Source organism: Leishmania donovani, chromosome 34 (assembly GCF_000227135.1).
Source record: "Leishmania donovani BPK282A1 complete genome, chromosome 34".
NCBI lineage: Eukaryota > Euglenozoa > Kinetoplastea > Trypanosomatida > Trypanosomatidae > Leishmania > Leishmania donovani.
The window spans coordinates 779,371-802,050 of record NC_018261.1 but is presented as its reverse complement, the minus strand read 5'-3'; the positions used below and the strand labels follow the sequence as shown (position 1 = coordinate 802,050).

The window sequence follows — 22,680 nt, the reverse complement described above, 5'->3', positions numbered from 1 at the left end:
CGTAGACGCACACGTCCGCACACAAATAGAGTGAGAGATGCGTGCTCAAAGGCACTGATACGGTAAATAGGGATGGGACGGGAAGGCAAGGCAGTGGTCGACCTCCTCAGGCCCAGCCGTCCCTCCCCCCTGGCCCTGAAATCCTATACGTTGTCCGGAGCTCGCAAGGCTACACAGGTGAATCTACGCGCCAACGTCTGCTGCTGCGGTGCAGTGAGGCAAGCGCCTTTTCCTGTACACTATTCGTATGTTTATATATATAATGTGTGTGTGTGTGTGTGCCTGGGCGGGTCATAGCACTCCCCATCCGACTCTCTGCTGCGGCGCTTTAGGCGTTGAAGAGCACCGGGCGCAGCTCACCAGTTCAGACCGGCGCGATGTACGCTGTTCATCGGCCGACCGGATCCCTGTCTCATGCAAGCGTTGGCACGCAGCGCAGATGCACACTTGTGCGCTTATACGTTTGTGCCTCTTCTGCAACTTGAATCTGTTTCCTCGCCGTCGTCGCGCTACTTACTCTTCGTTCCACGCGCCTCGTTGTCTCCTTCTGCCTCCCTCCTCGTCTCCAGCTTGAGTCTCCACTGCCCCTATCACTACCACGCCCCCACATGCACAAGGGACGAGGCACTGCGGTGAACTACCAAGAAGGCAACTTTACACGGCCAGCACATATATGTATATGTTTTTTTGTGGTCAATGTACACTAGCGGGCCTTTTCAAAAGAAATTGCGGCCGAGTGCGCCGGCTGCCACCACAGCGCGAACAAGCTCCTCCGCCAAGAATGTGTCGACCCTTCCCCTCCTCAGTGGAGCCGGCGACACCTCGACAACTTCGCCGCCGCCGCCTCAGAGTGCCTCCTTGAAGAGCTTGCGGCAATGCGAAAGCTCGTCGTCGCTCTCGCCCATACGAACACACGCAGCGTTGATGCCCCTGTCACCGGAAGAGGTTGCACGGGCTCGTCATGTCGTCATGGACCCGCTAGCTGCGCTGCGACGCTGCCTCCAGTACGTGTGTAGCCACCCCGAAGTCTATGGCGATGACGTGCGCGGTCTCCTCGACCGCGAGGTGATGCATGTCGTGCGCCTCAAAGCTTCGGAGGTGTCGCTCACGAACGGAGAACGACCGCTTCTCGTCGACCCACTGGAAAGTACCGGTGTCCGTCAAGCTGCTCGCGCTCTCACCGGGGTGCCAGCCCTGCCTACGATCCCTGCTCAAGCGACCGTGAGCAACGGCGCTGTGCCGGGCAGTGTTTCCGCTGGCGACTTGTTTGGCTACGGCAGCGTCTCTTTCCTGCCTGCCTCCTCCGTCGGCTTTAGCGCACTGCTACAGGACTCGCGAGCTGAGTGGCCACGGGCAGATCAGGCCGGTAGCTGTCGCTACTCGGACGGTAGAAAGACGTTTTTCGGCGGCTTTCCATCCATGTCATCGTCTCCTGCGGTTCCGCATCTCTCGCAGGATGAGAGCATTCAGTGGAATGAAACCCTGCCACCATCCTGTACGCCAGCAAATCCGCGCGGTATCCGGAATATTGCGCTGGAATCGGTAAGGAATGATGAAGCTGTGAAGAGCAGCGCCTTTTCTGAGGACATCGCCATGGACGGTGGCGCAACCTCCTCGGACGAGACTCGTCAGGCATCGCCGCCCCTGCCGCATGGCGGCGCGTGTGAGGTGCACGGCAGATTCAACCCACAGGACCAAATTGCTGCCCTTGCCCTCCACGAGGGCACGCGAAATAGCCTGTCCGCAGCGCCTCCCAGCGCCGTCTGCGCGGCAGACGGCACGGTGTTGTTGGTAGACCAGCAGGGATACGAGGTGACGTACCTGCGCGCGCAGCTGCAGCAGCTGGAAGCCGCGTTCAACTCCAAGTGTGTGCGGCTGCACGAGCTGGAGGTGGAAAACCGGCAATTAGCCGAAAAGATGAAGACATCGGAGGAGGCAACGGCTCGGTGGGCAGCGCAGCACCACGCCATGAAAGGACAAGTGGAGGTGATGCGGCGAGAACTTGATGGCTGGAAAGACCGGGCCAACGACGCTGTGACAGCGGCGACAAGGAAGAACAAGCAGCAGAACCAGCGTGCAAAGCAGATTGTTTATAGCCAGCTTAGCGACGCGAAGCAGGAGATCGTGCGGCTGGGCCAGCTGTGGCGCGAGACTGAGCGAGCCCTGCAGGAGACCCGCCGCGCCTTCGAGAACACAGAAAAGGAGGCCGTCGCTGCGCACAACCACCTCACCGACGTGTTTCATTACCTAGAGCGACTGGAGCGGCGAATCGCGCGTCGTGACGTTTACGTGTCCCTGTGCGAGCGGCGACAGCGGTCGCTGGAGGAGAAGTACGAGAAGCTGCGGTGGGGCTACGAAGAGCTTAGCACGCTAGACGGGCGTTACTCGTATGTGGACTACATGCTCACCACAAGGCCGTTGTGGTCCGTGTACATGTTTGTGCGTCTTGCGCGGCACCAGGGAGACTACGTGGCACTCGAGAATCCGATGGAGGTGCAACAGCGTCTGCTCCTTATGGTGGGGCAGGCAGAGAAGGGTCGAGAGGTATCCCCAGAGGCCGCCGCCGCCACTCTGGCGGCCATGGAGCCGTTGTACGGGTTGATCTTCAGCCGGTCACCGCAGGGCGGCCGTCTCGTTGCACAGGAGTACGACTTCCGCCTCGTCTTCCGCACCATGGTCGACGAAACGACAGCCGATCTGAGTCGCCGCGGCCGATCGAAGCAGCTGCGCACCACCCTGCACGGGTCGGTGGCGTGCCGTGTCATCCGATGGCACGAGCGCTACAGCATCGACTACCTCAGAGGCCAGGACGACGACCCGGAGAGTGCGGAACTGCACCGCAAGTGTGTGCCGCTCCTGACTCTTGCCTCTGTGCTGCTGCCGCTACGCTCGCGCACCGGGGCGATCCTGATGCAATCGCCGCCCGTGGAGGCAGCAGCTCCCTCAGCGGAAGTGACGGACTCCACGGCGGCAGAGCCGGCGTCCACAGCGGAGGAGGAGCGTGTGCACACTCTCCTCTCCACGACCTCAAACAAGCGCCACTACAACGAGGGTACCATTCGCTTTGTGCTCCGCTGCTTCTGGAAAGAGCGACTGTCAGCCTTTTCGCAGCAGATGAACGCGCGTGTGAACGCTGTCAACGCGAAGCGGACAAGCAAGCGGGAACTTGAGGGCACCGAGCAAAATGGAAAGACCGAGAACAGGCTCTCGCCAACCGGTGAATGCTTGCCCGCCGTGTACGAGAATAGCGACCGCGCCGATGAGAGCGACGATGACGAAGACGACGTCGGCGTGAATCAAACATTCCTGGCGGCTCTCGTCGACTTCTCGACGCGCTTCGCCTCGCAGCAAGCGGGCTCGGGGATCGCGGCGCACACGAAGCCTGGGGTGCCACCTAGCAAGGCAACCCTTTTAAATGTGCGTGGCGTGCTCACCCGCGGGGCATCCGACGCGAAACTTGGCGGCAGGGTCGCGGCCCACATCCCCTCTCCCGGCTCAAAGGCAGCACTAGACTCGGTGTGGGACAGTGGACGCATCTTCTTCGCTGTGGTGCTACAGCCGGGCAGATCCGCGGCGACGAAGCAGGACGCGGCCTCGCCGACGAGTGAAACGCCGACCCCAGAGGAGGTGAGCATTCTTGCTGAAGAGGCGCGCGAGATGCTGGCGGCGCTCTACTACTACACGCTGGAGTACAAAGACTTGGACCCGGACTTCCGCCTCTTTTACCTCGTCGCGCATCAGATGGTTCCGGAGATGGTGGCGGTGAACTTCTTTGCAGGTCTCGAGGCCTTTCAGCTTGAGAGCGTGGCGCTGTTGGAGTGGCGGCTGCAGTGCCTTTCGGCTGGCATGCACAGCGGTGCGACTTGCACAGCCGCCGGGCAGCCGTCCAGCTCACCCGCCATGCCGAAGAAGGTGGAGGACCCGCTGATGGCGCTCACCCGTGTCGTTGACGTGATTGACGATGCTTTGCTGGACGGCGAGGAAGAAGATATTGAGACGGACAGCGACGGTGATGGCTACGGGAGCATCTTGCCCTTTCACGCACGTGCGGAGACACAGGTGCACCCCTCCACAGCCTCGTCCGCGACGACGGGGCAGCGACAGGAGGGGAGGATGGAGGACTCCTGCACGGCAGAGACGCACTCTTCCGCGCTGCCAGTGTCGCAGCGCACCCGCGAGTTGCGGCTTCTGCACAACATCCGCGCCTACCTGCTCGAGCGGCGGGGGTTTATGCAAGGCGAACAGGGCGCGGAGCGTGGCGACGGCGATGCGGGAGTGGGTGACAATGCGGAGAACCCCACAGGGGCTCGTCTCGCCGCCTTCTCGTTTGGTGAGGCGCCGCCGGAGTGGACGGCGCTGGAAGAGCGGGTGCTGAACATTCTCGGTCCGCACACACAGCTGCTGGATGCGTTCCGCCACCAGTACCGGAAGCAGAAGGGCGAAGATGTTGCGCAAGCCAAGGGGAAGCCGATGAAGCCTGGAAAGGAGCTCGACCACCTCCGCAGGCGCCGATCAGAGCGCAAGAGTCGTCACGAGACAGCCAAGTATCTGAGCGCGACGCGAGGCTTTCTGGCGGAAGAGGATGTTCTCGCGTTGGTGCAGCGCCACTGCCTTGCCACGTACGCCGTCTCGTGCTGCGGTACGCCCCGGTTTTCCCTTCTTCGCTCCTTATTCGGTCGTAGCAGCGACCGGGGCCGCGACTCCTCCTCCGTACTCGACCAGTACGCGATTGTTGGGCATCTGCCTCTCACCGGGCTTCACTTGCAACGGCTGCGCTTCGCGCTGTCGCTGGATCAGCCCTCTCATCTAATCCGGCCTTCTGCCCTCTTCAGTGTGGACCCGGTAACCAAGTCGAACAGCCACTTCTATGATGCCTACCTCACCATTGTGCTCGACGTGTTTGAACAGCAGCAATCCTTCCTCATGCATAGTGTGCTGCGCTGCTGTGCCGCACGCCATGAGTTGTATGCCGCCGAAGGCGCTGAAGATTGTGACGGGCTGATCCCGATAGCGTGTCTCAAGAAGGGCCTGACGGATGCCTTTTCGACCATCAGCGGCACATCGCAGCACGCGCTAGCCGTGCTGAACCATTTGGTGCGGTACGATGAACTGCTTCGCCTTGAGGATGAGGTGAGGTTTGAGCAATTCACCGACGCGCCACTGCTGCTGAACGTGCCGCCGCGTCACGGGAGAGGTTGCTTCACGGCTGACGGAGAAGGCAGCGTGAAGCAGGGCCCCGGCAACGCGGCGGACCAGGGAAAATGGAACCTGCGCGAGGAGGCGGACAGCTGCTCGCTGCTGAATATCGCCTTCGCTTTCCGCATGAGCTACATTGTGTGGGGCGAGGTGAGCGCCGGCACCGCCGAGGCGCTTGTCCACCGTATCGTCAAGCTCGCGGTCCCCGTGTGCTGCTCCGATGCCGTCCCAGGTGATGCAGTGTGGGCGGTGCGGGCGGCGGCAGTGAACAAGGACGCCACCGTAGTGGAGGAGTTTCCCGAGTGGGACATCTTCGACCGAATCACGCGGCAACAGTACGCCCGAGCACTGATGCGGATGCAAAAGGGTCACAACGGCGACGCTAACCCGCTGCGTCGCACTCTCTCAGCATTGCAAACGGAGCTTCTGCAACCGGCATCGATACTCAGCAGCCGGGCAAGGGTTGGTGCGAGCATGTCTCTCTCGCCGGGAGCCGTCGACGTTGACGCTCTGTACCCCGACGTCGCAAGCGTGTGGACAACAAAGAAGGTGCTTGCCGAAGCCCAGAAGCACATGGAAAGGGCTGCAGCTGCCGTTCCCGCCAAGGGCGCGGGAGGGTCTGGCAAAGGCAGAAAGAAGCGCCACTTATCGCAGCCGCGCAAGTCTCTCTCCAGCGTGCAGACAGCCGCGAACGGCAATGGCAGTGCAGGCGAGGGAGAGCAGTTGCCGGACTATGGGCTGCTGAGCCTCGTGCGTGCACTCGGCTTTGCGCCGCCATTGTCGACGAGCGTGCCTGGAGTCGGCGGCGCCGCGGCGAACAAGAAGGGTGGAGGCAGGAAGAGCGCTAAGAAAAGCGGTGCCTCAAAGAGCAGAGCCTGTCCAGAGACTACCATTCCAGCGTATCTGCAGCAAGAGTACAGCGAGAACTTGTCTGTGCAGCTGCAGGACCTCGCTGCGCGCGTCGCTGCGTTGACGCCGTCCGATTTGAACAGGTTCCCTGAGGACATGTCAGTCGATGGGGACGTCGGCGTCAACATGGAAGGAGCAACTCCATCGGCGAATAGTTTATCCGTGTCAAATCGATCCGGTGACGCGCCGACGCCGGGGAGCGGGCCGTCGCGGGTGCAGTCTGTCAGCTTTGCTCGAGGATCGCTGCAGAGCACTTCACAGAGCAAACTTCACAAGAAGGTCACCGTTGAGACGCCTCTCGATGGGAAACGAGATTCCTCGGAACCCCATGCGCTGGCGCCGACGTGGGTACCGTTGTTCCCAGGCTCTTCCTCAGCGTTGGACAACGTAGGCGCGCCTCTGTCGAGTAGCATGCCGATGGATGTGTCCAAGCTCTACGCTATTTGCGCCGCACTGAGTATGACCTAGTCGTCTCCTAGGACGATTCTGTGCCCTCCCCCTTTCCACTCCGCTTCCTCTTCCTCCTGTTGCCGTTTATCGCATAACCAAATCGCACGGGCAGCCTCCTCCTCCATGGGAAAGGATCAGGTGCAGGGGTTGTCTGTTTCATGTTGCGAATATTGCAAAGGGCAGCGGGTGGGCAGCACCGTCGTTTTGTCGTTTTTTGTTGTTGGTTTGCCTGGTTTGTTGTTCATCGGGTGCGCTGATCGTCTTTGTCGCGCTACACCTGACCGAACACAAATGAAGACAACGAGGAGAGAAAGATGGTCCGCCATGTCAAGGCGATGGCCTGATCGTCGACATGGTCGTGCAGAGTCCCAGACATCGTATTTCTCCTGCTTCTTGCTATTCCAACTCGCTGTGTTGTCGTTGTTTTCGTTCTGTTGGCCGAGCGCTTCCACGGCAGATGATGGCATCTGTGCAGCCTACACGAATGTGGTTGTACGTGAAAGACGGCCGATCCCTTTTCTTCGTTTGCGTGGTTTTTGGTGGTGCTTCAAAACCGTTGTTTCCCACATCAAAAAAAAAATGCTTCGATGTAGCTTACAGTGTCTTTCACGACTTGCAACGCACCCCCTACTTTTGTTTTCCTATCTTCCGCACACTCGAAGAGGGTCCGGCGAAAAGGACAAGAAGATCCCTGCTTAGCCGCATGGCCCGCTTCGGCGGCAGGGCGGTTTGTCTTGAGCCACCGGGATGTGGCCGTGGTGCCACAGAGGTGGGCATGCGCGCGGATTTGTGAACTTGTGGGGGACTATGGATATGTCGGGACGAATGCACGCTTTGCCCCGTCTTTCTCCGCTTGGCGTGCGAACTTTTCTCCGCTCCTCGCAAGGGCAGCTCATTTTCGTTCGGCCATTCGGAGGTGGTCTTTTTTGCTCTGCGCTCTCCGGTTTCACTGGAATTTGTTGCTGGCGCCCGGTCTGGAATCGGTATGTAAATAAACGAATAAACGGAGAGAAACCGTAGTATTGGAATCGATGCTGCGTTTCTTTACCTATCAGACGGCAGCAGCGTTGCGCCAGCATCCATCGGTTTTGTTGCGTTTCAGTGAAAGACTCTTGATGCGGAGCGGGCAGCATCGGCGTGGTTACGCCTTTGCGGCCTGACGCGCTCTCGAGCACAACGAGTAGCGGCGTGCTGATGGTTACCTGCACGTGCACGCTGTCGTTTCCTATAACGCTGTGACAACGGCACTCACGTGTTTCAAGTGCCTGCTGCCTTGCTGTACACCGCTACTGCCTTTTGTAAGAGCATGGCCTGGGATGATGCCCTTCTCCCTCCATCCCACCTCCCCTATCCCGCCACTGCTTCCACTCGTGATTTTTTCTCAGGCGCTCAAGGGCCGCGTAAGTCTCTGAGCACTCGTGGGTAGTGCCGCCTGGCAGGACATTGGGCAGCACACAAAGATATCGGCGTTTTATTCCTGTTATCTTCTGTTTTCTTTGTTGTCGTTCCTTGTTGCCCATCGAACATTTGCCGCGCTGCTTGCGTGGTGAGACAAGAACGTTGCAACCGTACTCCTAGCCCAATGGCTGTGGTTGTCTTCGACATGGGCGCGCTCGAATCCTGGAAGCTGCGGTTGCGCGAGTTGGCAAATGCCGGTGATGGGTGCAAAGAGCATGTTCTCTCGTGCCTCGACGCACTCGAGCACCTGGGACGCACCGCAGAGCACGACTCAGTACTACCAGTGCCGAGGAACAACCTTGAAACTGATCTTGCCGTCATCAATGCCGCCCCCTACACGCGCGTGAGCACTGGCACGCAACTGTGGACCGTACACCCCATTCACTACACACATCACGTACTCAATAAGATGATGCGGGAGCGCCAGGTGCAAAGGCTTACTCGGCGTCTCGGTAACCTGGCAGCGGATTTGCACAGCGTCGCGCACGACATGTGGAAGGTCTTGCAAGCGTCCTGCATCCGTCAGACGTCGACAGCCTCACAAAGGCTCTCTGATGTGACAAGAGTAACAACTCTAGACAGGCCCGCGTCTGTAGCAACAGCACCGGGCTCCATGAACGGCGCTTCGCCAGCGCTGTCACCGTCCACGTGTCGTACGCTACGCAGTCTTTTTGGGAGATTTCCAGATTTCGAGGCTGATGTGCTGCTACACGGGTCGAGCCTGAACGCATCGTCAGAAGCAACTACGGAGACTTCTGCGACTCCACCCCATGCGCGGAAACAAGTCGACGCATCTGTGCAGACCCCGCCGGAGTTCACGGCTGAGTCTACTGCCGTCGATACTCCGCGAGAACGACTTCTATTTCTGTGTCGTCGCTGCCGACAGGACGGTCGCGCCGGCTATCAAGTGGACAAAAATAGGATGCAGCTCAAGCAAACACATGACATCGTCGCCTCAGTGGAGCGAACAGAACCACCACCACCTCTGAAGAGTCCCACCCTGCAGTGCACTGTCTCGCGTGGTGCCCGTCCCCCTCTGCCACAAATCGGCGGTACTCGGCGACCGCGATGGTGAAGGCTTTCAAATCTTTGAAGCTCAGTGATGCACACAGATGTACACAAATCCGTCTTGCATTGTATTTTTTTTTTTTTCGTGATGTTATCCTCAACGCCCTTCAAGACGGGGGTGGATGGAGGGCAACACCTCGCAAGGTGTAATGTCTCAGAGTCTAGTGCCCAACTCTCTGGGCAAGCCACGCAGCCCCTCCCCCCTATCCCGGCCAGATGCCAGAGCGCTTCTGTTGGTGACAGGGTCATGCATCCATGGCGTAGGGAGAGGTCAGAGCGATGTTTACCGCTACGCACGTCGGCGAGGAGGCCCTGGGTGGCGCTGCGCTGGTGCGACGGCCGACAGAGAAGAGCCTCTGAGTGCACCTTCGCCGTGTTCGCCGAGCAGCACTTATGTAGGTGTTCTCGGTCGGACTCATTGGCTTTATCACGGCCGCATTCCAGGTGGAGGTGCTGTCGGTGGAATGCTTGACGTTGCGCTTCCTCCGTTCCGAGATTACCGTGCATCTTCCCTCTGGTCACCGCCCGGAAGTGGTGACCATACCTCCCTACGCTCGAACGCGCATGCAGGGCAGTGAAGGTGTTCAGTACGGGTACGAGCCGACACTGGCGCAGGACGGGGAGCGCATCTGCAGCCAAAGGCGAAGGCAGAGCACTGTGCTTGAACGACCTGCTGCAACTGAAGCATTACCTTTGCGCGGCGCTCGGGTGAGGGAGACAGCTGTATAGGGCCTCAAGTGTAGAACGTGCATCATGGCCAGGTGCAGCGTACGGCCCCCTCTTGGGGTGCGCGTGCGCGAAGGCTTGGGCACACGCAGTCCTTCAGTTCCATCATTACTTTGATTCCGCACGGCGTCTATGAAGTTGCCGACCCACACCTTGCACTCATGAGCAAATAGTGACGTTGGCTGTTACGCCCTTGTCGGCTCCTTCTACACGAAGAACGGGCATCATACATGTCTTGTCGCCACCACGGCGAGCCGCCTCTTAGCCCTGCATACCTCCGTCAGCCTGTTTCTCTGGCTCGAGAACTTGTGAGCGCGTTGTAGCGATGCGTGCACAAGTCCAAACGCCACGGGGACGGCGCTGAGAACGAGGAGTTTATGTGTGTAGGGGTGGGTGGGGAGGGGGGTGGCGACGTCCGGCACGAGTACCTCGGCCATGTTTCCCATGACGAAGTCCCCGAAAAAAAGGAAAAAAACATGGGCGAGGTGCTTGCTGCCCGTCCTGTCGCTGCGCAAGAAAGCAGCACTCCCTACCGGAGGTGCTACGTGCTTGGCGTCCCCACACTCTTTGTGCGGTCTCGGTCAGCTAAGGACTGCGATGCGGTTAGGAGTCTCGTACGGTACGGACTCAGCGCCACACACCTTGACCACAGCGCTACGGAGCAGATAGTCTCGCTCTCGGATGCGGGGAGGGGCGTTAGCACCATCTCGATTGTGAGCCGATTTCGGATCACTCTCAGCTGTCTATTTCCCCGCACGAACAGCATGTCAACCAAATGTGCTGGAGTTCTCCAAAAGGGATTGGCGTGCTTTGGTAAATTGCCATGCAGCATCGTCGATTGCATCGCATTTACGCCCAGTAAACCTTCAGCTTGCCCTATGCGCCCAGTGCTCTCGGTTGTGTTATGGGCATAGCGGTCGCGCCGGCAGCTTTGGCGCAGAGCGCGCCGTTTTTTTTTTTTCACGCAGTTGTACGTTCCTGTTTTGTTCCCACTCGTGCAGCTCTGCAAGATCATGGGACTGAAAGTCGTTTGTGATCTGGCGGCGAGCGTGGCCTCAGTGCAGTATGTGCTGCAGCCGCCGTCTATTAAGGATGTTCTTCGATGTGCTCTGTGAAGGAGGGCTAAACTATCGGGGCCTTTGCGCTGTTGAATGACCTGCGACGACAGTATATTTCTTCATATGTGGGGACCGTGGGAACAGCCGTCACGGGGCGTCTTTTTACCAACAACAACAAAACGATCGAAACGCAATGCGAACGTGCCTACGTGCGTCAGGCTTTTTCCACAACTCTCCGCTGTACGCGTGAAGTGTTGTGGCTGTCTTTACGACCTATACAGGTACGGGATAATGTACTCGCCGTGCCGTTTGTTCTGTTTTCCGCGCTGCTTAACTTGTTGTAGCGTACAAACGAAGAAGGAAAGAAGCGCGTGATGGGGCGAGGATGCCTTCCTCCTTTATCCTCCTTCCGGTCAATAAACGAAAGAATGCTGCAGTGCCTCGGTCTCTCCCGCTTGCACCTCTAGACCTCCTTTCCAGCGTGCTGCGGCAGCAGTGGAGGCCGTTCGTATCTGCGTAAGCTGCAGACCGACACTTTGACCACCTCCTAGTCGCCCCACTATGAGGGTTTCGATTGATAGGTATCGTGTGATCCGCGTCGCTGAGACGCGCTGTCGCCGCATCTCTAACGCCATATCGTTTTTTTTTTTTTGCCACTCTCTACCTCCTCACACTTACTCTCTCTCTCCCCTCTACCCCGCTTTTCCGCCGCCCATCTCTGTCTCTCTATCTCTAATCTCAAACACGGCAACGACTCCTCCCCCCCCCCACCACCACCACCTCGCCCGGCTCTCAGTGGCCGGCTCTTATTTTACCGTGAAGACTCGAAGATCAATCATACACTTGGATCACGGTCAACAACGGATTGCTCGCGCCATCTCTTGCCTTCTTCGTCCTGTTTAGCTGCACAGGCGCTAGCCCCCTCTTCCTACACGCGCACGCGGAAAAAAAAGAGCCACTCCCACCCGCCCGCACACGCGTGTGACATCATCTTATAAGTCTCTGCTAAAGTTCACATTTTGCTTCATTGCTTTCACCGCTTACCGTAACCGGGCATTTTTCTTTTACTCCACCTCACCTCCAACACCTCCATTCCTTCACGCGACCTCCCCTGCCTTGTATCTGCTTTCATTCATCTTCGGATTCTTTTTCCATACGCTTTTTCTTGCCCTCTTCTCCCTCACTCTTTTTCTTATTGGGGGAGAGGGCTCGTGCGACTAGCCTTCTGCTGCACTGTGCTTGGCTACGCTACTTTTGCCCTCCTCTGCTCCTCTCCTGCACTCCATTTTGCAAATTCATCGCGTGTTGCTTATTTTCACGTGCTTCGCCTTTGTGTTTGTGCGCGACTCAGCCAACGAGCACGCGCCACCGCTTCATTCTTTTTGTTTTCGTGGGGTGGCGAGGAGTGGAGAGGCTTGTACTTCGTGGCCTCGCGTAACTGTCAAGTTTTGATCTGCTTGCATCTGCGCTTTCTCTTTCCTTTGTTGTTAGGCCTCTGACTTCTGTATGCGTCTCTTGTGCCGCTTGCTTAGTGAGGAGCACCTGACTCAAGCAGCTCACACCTGTTCTCCCTGTGCATGGGCATTCATCTCCCCACTATTGGTTACTTTCCCAGACAGCTGAATCTCCCTCTCCAAGGTCACACGTCTCGAGTTCCTGCAGCCGTAGGGTTCCCCCAGACACCGTCCCCACTCTTACTCTGTGTCCTTGCATCTGTGAGTAGGTTGCGAAGGAGTAGAGCAAGAGAGTGCTTTTGTTGGGTTGCTTGTGCGTCTTTTTTTTTGTGCGTGTGTGCGCTTGTTGTGGAACTCCCAGCTTGTTAAGGGTTCAGGCGTTGGCGCATGTGGTTGCTACCTTCTCTCCCTTTCTCCGACTTGGTTGACGACTCCTGACTCTATTGCTTGTTGCTGTTGGCTCGGGTTTTCTCCATCTCCATATCTTGCCTCTCTCACTCATCCCGGAGAGAGGGCGTAGACGTGCATGCCAGTTGTGGAGGAGGGCGAGGGAGCGCATTCACGGCCGACACTCTATAGACGAGAGTGCATTGGTGCCCATCGCATAGAGGAGTGCGCTGGAGTCCCTGACACCCCTCATTCACCTCTGCTGTCTCCTCGTGCCGCGAGAGCTTTTCGCTCCGATTTCAGCTGCTGCTGGGTAGCGGCAGCCAGCGGCGCGAACGCGTTAAACTTCCACCTGGTGTACACATACAGACACGAATTCAGAACAGTACCCAAATGGCGGCGGCCTCCTCCAACTGCCAAGGCGAGGGCTTGCAGCACTTTCACTCGACGGGGCGATCGCCTGCCTCCGAGCATCTGGAGCTCAGGGAGGGCATCTATGACAATATCACTGGCCAGGTGAACGTGGTGAAAGAGGTGGATAAGCTCAGGAAAGTGGGCGCGATCGATCGCATAAACGAGGGTGAGGCTGTCAACAGCAAGTCCCTGCCATACAGCGATACAGTCACGCCGTCCAGCAGTGACCCCAACGTACTCAAATTGCCGGCGCTCCAGCAGAACCGTCGCCTCGCAGTTGATTTGGCGTTCGACGATGACGCGCCGTCCGCATGGGCACTCCTCCGTCGCGTCACGCACAACGTCTGGATGTCTCTCAAGATGACGCGGCTCTTTCTCTCTCTGGCGTGGGCGGATATCAAGACGCGTACCTGCAGCTACTGCCTCGGGTTCTTCTCTGTGCTCATCGTTGTACTTCTGTGTGTGCTGATGATTTCCATCCTGGTACACATGCCGATTTTGTTTCTCCGTCTTTCCGAGGAGACGCATGGCGAGTTCGACCTCGTAATCGGGCCCGGCAGTGTCATGAGCAAGGCGACGGGCATCAACTACACAAGAATCAAAGAGCTGTTTCCGGAAAGCGACCCCAATTATGGATACAGCGCCCCGCGCTTCTTGGACATGTACATGGCTCGCACCGCACGCTCCTGCCCTGACAAGAACGTGACGCAGATGTGGTACAACGCGGACGGAAGTGTGTGCGACGACATTGATCTCTGCATGAATGGGTGCTTCTCCAACGGCACGGCCGCTGTGGACCTCATGGCGATTGACGCAACGGCGGAGGCGCGCATGGGGTTTGGCAAGGACTACAATGAGACTACGCTGAACGAAGGAGAGCTGATCTTGTCGCACCGCGCAGCTGTTCTCATGGGCGGGGTGGATGTGGGCGACACGATAATCCTCTACGGAGACGCTCAGTTGAACATTCAATTCGCGTTCGCCAATCTGACGCATAACGATTCGTCGAACGTCATGATGCCGTTCAAGGTCGTATCCATCATTCACGAGTACTACCGCAAGTTCCCGGGTGTCGATACCTTTGTTGTCGTGTCCTTCCAAACGTTCTTGCACGATGTAGCGAAGGGCCTGGCGCCGGGCACGTCCACCGCTGCTGTAGAGGGCGTCGCCAACACGAACCCGAGCGACTGCGCGTCTGCTGTGTACTTCATCATGAATCCGGAGGCCCGACTGAAGGCATACGGCCTCACAAGCTACAACAGCATTCGCAGGAACGTGGTGGCGTGGGCTTCGGGGGTACTGTCGTCTCTCGGGTTCATGCAGGTCAGCCGCTCCACACCGCAGCTGCGCGGCTTGTACGCGACACGGCTGTTCAGCGTCTTCGTTGGGCTAATCATGTCCGTCATCCTCTTGGCGCTGGCGCTCCTCAGCGTTGTGCTGATCTACACCCTTCTCACGGTCGGAATCGAGACGAAGACGTATGAGCTTGGTATCCAGCGCATGATCGGCCTTACGAAGGAGAATCTGATCTTTTTGGTTCTCGCCAACGCGTATGCCTTTACCTTGCCCGCGTGGGTCATCGGCCTGGCTGCCGGACAAGGCACTTACACGGGGGCTCGGATCGCTTTCGCGAAGCTCGTAGAGGTCCAGCTGCCCATGTTGGTCACGAGGGCCTCTCTCGGGTGGGCCACGGTCGCCGGCCTCGGTATCCCTATTGTGGCCTCTTTCTTTCCGATTCTCTCGCTCGTGACGCAGAGGCTTCCCGACGCGATCAACACCTCGCGCGGCCGCAATAGTGGCGTCATATACAAAATCCAGCGCGACGACTCGACGCAGTGGAACGGGGCCATGCTCGTCCTCGGCTTGCTCTTCTTTGCTTTCGGCTTCGTGATCTACTACCTGTTCCCCACCGCGTTAATCGCAATGAACCTGAACTTGATCTTCTACATCTTCTTCGGCGTTCTCATTGGTCTGCTCGCGGGGCTCGTACTGCTCGCGATGAATTTCGAGCGGGTGGCGCAGACGTGCATCAGCTATTTGCTGCTGTTCTGGGAGAGCAGGGCTGTCTTCTCGTTCATGCAGAAGAGCCTCAGCGCGCACCGGCGCCGCAACCGAAAGACGTCGTTGATGTACGCGCTTTCTCTCGCCTTTGTCATTTTCATTACGGTGGTGGTGCAGATCCAGCTCGTGTCCTTCGAATACTCCTCTCGCCAGCGCATGGGCTGCGAACTGTATGTAGAAACAAAGGGCCTGACAATGGAAGAGTACTGGATCATAGAGGAGATTATCGAACACCAGATGGAGACCGGCATAATCTCTGCCTACACGTACGACTACAAGAGCTCCGCTCTTACGTCCCTGAAAGGCGCGAGAATCTACTCGATTGGCCGCGTACGCAGCTCCGTCACAGTCCTAAAACCACTCCCTCCTAACTACTTCGAGGTCATGGATAGGACTTACCTGCACGTGGACAACTACCAGAGCATCGTGGGCCGCTACGGGCTTGTGCGGGCCCTCTACAGTTCTGAAGGCCTCTACAGGGGGATCTTGTCCTCTGGCGCGGCGGATACCCTCGGCGTCGGCAGCGCGGACGGCGCCGTTTTGCTCGAGATAAGAACGGTGCAAAACGCGACCTCAAACGCCGAGGCCGTTCGTCGGGCCACCATCCGTCCTGTCGCCACGCTCGACACGGCCCCAGCCATAACTACGTCCAAGTACACCCACGCACAAGGTGACGTCGTGCTGAGTATCCCTGGACTCTTCCGGCATCTTAACGAGTCGCGCGTAAGCGTCTTGAACGGAAACGTGGAGAAAATTCGGCTGCGCATGAGTGACCCGAACTGGTACGACTTCATCGGTGACCTGCTGACCGGGAGCATTGCCGCGGTGGGTCACACAGTGACTGTGACGAACATTAGGGATGCGACGAGCGACATGGCCACGGCCGGCAAAGTGCTGAATCTCTTCTTCATTGTGGCCGAGATAATGATTTTGGTCATTTGCTTCTTTTCTCTGATGAGCAGCATGACGACAAACGTGCTCGACTCCTCCAAGGAGATTGGCGTGCTGCTGTGCTTGGGCATGTCCCATTTCCAGGTGTACCGCGTGTACGTCTGGGAGGCCTTTGTCTTGGTCGTTTCGTCTGGCGTCATGGGCCTCATCGTCGGCCTTGTTGTTGCCTACACGATGCAGCTGCAGAACATCCTGTTCACGCAGCTGCCTCTGCCATTCCCTTTTCCGTACATCCAGCTGGCCATTTTGGTCGTCATGGGTCTTGTTTCAGCGCTGGCGTCCAGCATCAGCCCGGTGGCGTACCTTTTAGGTCTTCCTTCTGTCACACACATCCTGCGTCGTACCATTCACTGAGAAGTCTTTGACACATTAATTTGGTAGGTATCCGGAACAGGGGGGCTCGCATACCCGCCTAAAGAGGCGTGCACGCTCACGGATAGGGCCCTGCATCCCTTTGCTCTTCCTCCCCGTTCTGCCACTTGTTGCACCCCTTCCCCTTCCCATTGTCACCAGCCTGTTCCTCTCAAGGATGCTGGTGTCAAGGATGCACTAACAGGGCGAGTGGGGCGATTCAATGCGGAACTTTTGTTTTGTGTGTGTGCCAGCGTGTATGATTAGAGAAAACCAATCATGAGGCTCTCCGCCGCGTTGGCCGGCCACGATGCCAGCGTCCATTTTTGCAGGTGCCGTTTGCCACCATCGCCGCCGCGCAGCCGGCCCCCTTTTTTCCCGTCCACATTCAGAACGCCCTTTCTTTCACGTGCATTAGGCAGGGCATATGTGTGCGGCCATACTCTCCTCTTCTGGTCGAACAGGTTCTAGCAGACAGCGTCCGCTGGCACTGATTTCATTTCTTTGTGTGTGTGTGTGTGTATGTGTGTTTTATTATTATGTTTGGCGCATTTTTTTTTTCATTATTTCGTGTGTGCGTGCGTGTGACACTTTTCTGTGCGTCATCGCTATGCTCGCGTATGCTGATGTCTTTTACGAGTGTGTTGCTTGTCCCGGCAACACGCCCCAATCGCCGCGTTTTGGTGTGTTAACACTTGATATTTGCGGACTCTGCCCCCCCCCCTCCTCCGTCCTCCTCCTCCCTCCCCACCAACCCTCTTCCTCATTCCTTTCGTTCGTTCCCTTTTGTATATTTGTTCTCTGTCTTCACTTTTGTGGGAGTGATGCTGTTGTAGTGGTGCTCTTGATTGCGGGAAACCCAAACGAGCAGAAGGGGAGCCGAGTTCCTCACCAACCCCCCCCCCACACACACCAAAGAAAAAGAACTGAGCTACAAGAATAATACTCGTGAAACGACCAAGAAGCCGACACGGAAAGTGCCACGTAACGGCGTCCATGGTCAGGTATTTCATTGGGCGGAAAAGGCGTAATGCCCACCGCATCGCCACAGCTGCTGGACGCGAATGGTGTGCATCCTCTCACACCCGAATCCTTCAGTCTCTTTCTCTCTGTGTGTGCGTGTGTGTGGCGTCGCTCCAACAGGAAGTGTGCGATGCGCGTCGTCGGCGCCCGCCCAGAAGAGACGCCACCGCGCTGTCACTGGCACTTTTGTTTGCCCAAACATGAGAAACAACAACCACAAAAAACGATGCAACAAAACCGATGAGTCTGGCTCGGCTTTCACCTCGTTTTCTCCCCCTCTCTCCGTCATGCCTACCTCCTCTTCTGGTCTTCGTTTCCCTTTGCTTCGCTTGCGTTGTGGCACCTTGGTCGAGCACCAATACCCTCTTCCCTCCAAGGACAAGGTGAGAAGAGAGAAGGGGAGCTCATAAAACCCGCACGCATGAGACGTGTTTCTTGTTTCAGCAGCACTGGACGTCGCACCGTCTGCTCTGTCGTGCTCTCTGTTAACTTCAGTTAGCGAAACGGAGTGATGCGAACCGCAAACACGCGTCGCGGGACTTCTGGAGACCCTCAACGGAGACTGCCTTTAGAGGTTGTAGCGACGGCGCCCACGCGCGCGTCTTTTTTTGTTGTTGTTGTTGTCTCGCTCGCTCTTATCTCTTTCTGCTGCTGTGATGTCTTGCGCACAAGTGGATATGTCTGATACCCAAGCAGCTCCGTCACGGGCGAAAAGCCGCCGCACGTGCGCTGTGTATTTTGGAGCCACGACTTTTGTCGAAATCGATGATGATCCCTCTACAATCACTCTGGAAGAGCTATGTGAGGCGTTTGGCACGCCATGGGAGAGCGGCATGCACGTGAAGCACCGTGCCACCGGACGCGTCGTGGTTACCCTCCCCTTTGAGCCGCTGCCAACGCTCGAAGAGGTGTCAGACGTCATCATCAAGGCGGAGAGCACGACGGCGACCACGCACACGGGCGATTTAACGGTTCCAACAGCCTACGACAACGCTGAGGAGGATGTGGATGGCGCCGAGGAGGGAGAGACGACGTACGCCGTCGTGTACGACCTTGTTACCCCGACGCCGCCTGGCGACAATGGAGACAGCGAGCTAGCGGCGGCCGTAGCCGCGGCAGGCCTGTCGGAAAACCTTTCGGCAGATTCAGACGGTGCTTCCAACATCGGGGAGACGATGCGGAAGCTTGTCGAGCTCGGCGCAGCAGAGCTACTCACCGCCGAGCCCTTGTCCGTATCTCAGGCGAGGCGGGAATACAATCCGCCAGATGCCCCGGGCCTCTTGCGTCGCATCGTGTATCCTGCTTCCGAGTACTCTCCATACCGCCTCGATCGCGACCCGCTCTACGATGGCAAGCTTTCCTTGTACCGGTCTCCTGCTGTGACCGCTAGCTTTGCGTCGGGGCCCTCGCCGGTCAGCTGCACCGGTTCGCATGCGCTGCCGACGCAGGACTTTGGTGAGGGAGGACTGTACACCAGTTACCTCGATAGTTACGACCTGAGTTGTCCGATGAGGGAGCCGTTTGTGAGGTCGTTCGCGGCTGGAAAGGCGGCGCTCGTAATGCCTCTGTCGGATGAAGAGCATCATCGCATTTTCGGCACGTAAGTGGATCCCTCAGGGGGGGGGGAGGGGGCTGTTTCCCTTCCTGATGCTATTTTGTTGTTCTCGGGTCTGCCACTTTTCTGGTGTGTGTGTGTGTGTATGCGTGTAGAGATGTAGATGGGTGTTTGCATACAACGAGGTCAAAAGTTCTTCTCGTTACCTTTCTTTGTGCCGGTTGCGGCCCCAATCGCGGATGCAGCACGCCACAAGGTGTGCGGAGGCCCGAGCTGTGTAGGAGGGGAGAAAACAGAGAAGACTTCCTGTACGCGCACCGTAAGTATGTTTTTGTGTGTGTGGGAGGTGGAAAGGAAGGACTATACCGCATATTATGGTTCGGTTTTTTTTTGCTGCTGTGTAGGCCTCTCTCTGTAGGACGTGAGCTACGCAGACTTTTTTTTTTGGTGGTGGTGGGGGGGGAGGGTGTGAAAGGTTGTTTCCGGTGCACACGTATGTGACGTGGAACGAGCCGCACGCTTCCTCCCTCTCGCGCCATTTTTGTGTTCTCACCGCAAGTGTTCAAGCAGTCCCGTGCATGCCTTCTGCATGCGCTGCTCCTGCTTTCCTTTCCACTGCACCTAGCTCTCGTGTATACCTTCCCCGCTTCCTCTGTTTTCTCTTTCGTTGTCCACCTGAACGGCAGCCAAGCATTTGGACGGGTCTCAGAGAAGGAGACGTGTTCCACAAGACCGCTGCTGCGCCAATATTCTCCACCCTACCTTTTTCAACGTAGGGCATTGTTGCCGTCATGATTGGCCATGGAACGTGGGAGGCGGCCGTGGAGTCGGCGGCCGACTCGAAGAAGAAGGGCGGCGGCTTTCAAAGCTTTAACCTGGAAAAGCCGCTACTCGATGCGATTCTGAAGCAGGGCTTTTCCGTGCCCACCCCGATTCAGCGCAAGGCGATCCCGCCGATGCTGCAGGGGAACGATGTAGTCGCCATGGCCCGCACCGGATCAGGTAAGACAGCGGCATTCCTCATCCCCATGCTGAACACCCTAAAGGCGCACGCAAAGATCGTCGGTATTCGCGGGCTCGTGCTCTCCCCGACACGCGAGCTGAGTCTGCAGATCTTACGCAACGGCTTCGCGCTTAACAAGTTCCTCGATTTGCGCTTTGCTGCGTTGGTAGGTGGCGACTCGATGGACCAGCAGTTCGAGCTGCTGGCGTCGAACCCAGATGTAGTGGTCGCCACGCCCGGTCGCCTGCTGCACATCATGGAGGAGGCTTCATTGCACCTCACTAGCGTGCGCTGCCTGGTTCTGGATGAGGCGGATCGCCTCTTCGAGTTAGGTCTGCAGCCGCAGATCGGTGCCATCATGCAAAAGTTACCCGAGTCCTGCCAGCGTGCCCTCTTTTCCGCGACGATGCCTACCGTATTGGCGGAATTCACGAGCGCCGGGCTGCACAACCCGGTGGTCATACGCCTCGACTCGGAGATGAAGCTGAGTGACCAACTGAAGCAGAGCGCTTTCCTGGTGCGCAACGACGAGAAGGTTGCCGCGTTGATCGTGCTGCTCAAGCGTGTGCTGCACGTTGGCGAGGCGGCAGCGAATAACGCGCAGGCGCTCATCTTTGTGGAATCAAAGTTTCATGTGGAGTTTCTGCAGATGATTCTGACGCACTACAGCATCTCAACGAGCGCGGTGCACGGACAGATGGACCAGGAGGCTCGTCGCCTTGCGGTGCGCAGCTTTGCGAAGCGTGAAACGAGCGTGATGGTGGTCACGGACGTTGCGGCGCGAGGTTTGGACTTGCCGCTGCTCGACAACGTCGTTAACTTCTCGTTCCCCTTTAACCCAAAGCTGTTCGTGCACCGCGTAGGCCGTGTCGCGCGCGCCGGTCGCTCTGGCACGGCCTACTCCATCATGACCTTCGAGGACTTCCCGTACTACATCGATCTTCTGCAGTTCATAGGCCGGCCGCTGCAGTCTGCCCCGGTACCCGGCGACCTTCTCTTTACGCCAGACAACGGCTGCTACGGCCGCTTGCCCGAAGAGGACATCCAGCTGGAGCTAGACTTCCTCAAACGCTTGCACGAAAACGATGTGGAGGTGCGCAGCATGGCGCGAGTGGTGGAAAACGCGCATAAGAAGTTCAACCGTACAAAGAAGAAGCCGACGCACGAGGCGATTCAAGAGGCTCGAAAGCCGCAGTACGCCTTTGACCGCACCCCGCTTCATCCAATGCTGCTCGAACGCGTCGGCAGCACCCGTGTGCGTGCTGACGAGGCACGCTTCGACCTGAAGCGATTCAAGCCGAAGGAGCTGTTCCTAGAAATAGGCTCAAAGGAGAAGCTGTTCGAGATTCGCCCGCCGGAGACGGCGCAGTCTTTGGCACGTTCAGCCGACGCCGAAGGCGGGGCAACGAAACGCGGGGCGGCCTCTGCGGCGCCACCAGCGAAGCAGCTGTCCTTTGCCGAGCAGATGCTGCAGCGTGCGCAGGAGCGCAGAAAACGCGAGCGCGAGGTCGGCAGCAGCACTTCTGTTAATAGCGACGATGCGGTGATGAACCTGGTGACGCAGCCTCGCGAGGCCGCACTGGGGCAGGAGGAGAGCATGGAGACCGGCGCCTACCGTGACGAGAACTTCTTCATGGACCTGGAGCGGCGAGACACGCTCAACAACGCGCACTACTCCCTCAAGGATGCGACGATGGACATGACCGCCGAGACGGCTGAGGAGGCTGCGCAGCAGCGGCAGGTGTTTGCGTGGAGCAAGAAGAAGAATCGTTATGTCCAAATGCACGTCAATGACGCCAAGGCGCTCCTGAGAGGCGTGAAAAACGAAGCCGGCAAGGCGATCAATTACAAAAGCAAGCTTCAGGCCTACTCGAAGTGGATGAAGAAGAGCAACATGCGCATCCAAGATGTCGGCGAAGAGGAGGACCTCGTGCCACTGAAGCGCGCCAAGGCGGCGGCATTGTCTTCCCAGCCGCAAGACGGCGACGTCGGCAATGGCGACGACGACTTTGTGGACATCAGCGACCCCAACCAGGGTAAGAAGCTACGTATCGGACGCAAGCAAAAGCGGCTGCCCAAGGACGGCCACGTACGCTCTTTCGAGGAGATGGCGGCAAGGCGGCGCAAGGCGGAGAAGGAGAAGAGCCGCCTTGCGCGCAAGAATCAGCGCAGTGGCTCTGGCAAGAAGAAGAGTAAGTAAAAAAAAAAAGAAACGCGCAACAGGCTACCAAGCGAGAACAGTGCGGTGACGAGGTAGAGCTCTCGAGAGGGGAAGGCTGCAGCGGAAAGAGGACATATGCGTGTGGGAGGGGGGTCAGAGAGTGCGCCTGTGCTCTCCGCGGGCGACCCCATGTGTGCCTCTCTCTGAGAAACCCTCCCCAACTGTGATACAACAAAGGTGCGAATGCCGTGGCGCCATGGATCACTGAGCAGGGAGCGCCGTTTGATCTGCTCGAAGGAGTGGCACCTCGTTGTTTTCTTTCGCTTATATATATATATATTATTGGTTCATTTTACATATTCAGTAATGACGTGTAACGTTGACCCCCCCCCCTTCCCGCAGCGAAGCGGAACAAAAACGATTCGATCAGGCAGAAGTCGGTGGAACCGCTTGTC

General features: G+C 57.9%; 4 protein-coding genes across 4 annotated transcripts; all 4 read left to right on the top strand.

Annotated features, from left to right (window-relative positions):
- Window positions 1-696: 696 nt before the first annotated feature.
- Window positions 697-6,573, top strand: LDBPK_341830 (hypothetical protein, conserved; the record flags this gene model as incomplete). Its single annotated transcript, XM_003864295.1, has 1 exon — window positions 697-6,573. The coding sequence occupies one exon, from the start codon at window positions 697-699 to the stop codon at window positions 6,571-6,573; it is 5,877 nt and encodes a 1,958-aa protein (XP_003864343.1).
- Window positions 6,574-13,099: 6,526 nt separating this feature from the next.
- LDBPK_341820 (hypothetical protein, conserved) lies at window positions 13,100-16,486 on the top strand (the record flags this gene model as incomplete). Its single annotated transcript, XM_003864294.1, has 1 exon — window positions 13,100-16,486. One exon carries the CDS (start codon window positions 13,100-13,102, stop codon window positions 16,484-16,486), a length of 3,387 nt encoding a protein of 1,128 aa, XP_003864342.1.
- A 1,676-nt stretch (window positions 16,487-18,162) lies between these two features.
- LDBPK_341810 (hypothetical protein, conserved) lies at window positions 18,163-19,110 on the top strand (the record flags this gene model as incomplete). Its single annotated transcript, XM_003864293.1, has 1 exon — window positions 18,163-19,110. One exon carries the CDS (start codon window positions 18,163-18,165, stop codon window positions 19,108-19,110), a length of 948 nt encoding a protein of 315 aa, XP_003864341.1.
- A 742-nt stretch (window positions 19,111-19,852) lies between these two features.
- On the top strand, window positions 19,853-22,264 carry LDBPK_341800 (ATP-dependent RNA helicase, putative; the record flags this gene model as incomplete). Its single annotated transcript, XM_003864292.1, has 1 exon — window positions 19,853-22,264. The coding sequence occupies one exon, from the start codon at window positions 19,853-19,855 to the stop codon at window positions 22,262-22,264; it is 2,412 nt and encodes an 803-aa protein (XP_003864340.1).
- Between the last annotated feature and the right edge of the window lie 416 nt (window positions 22,265-22,680).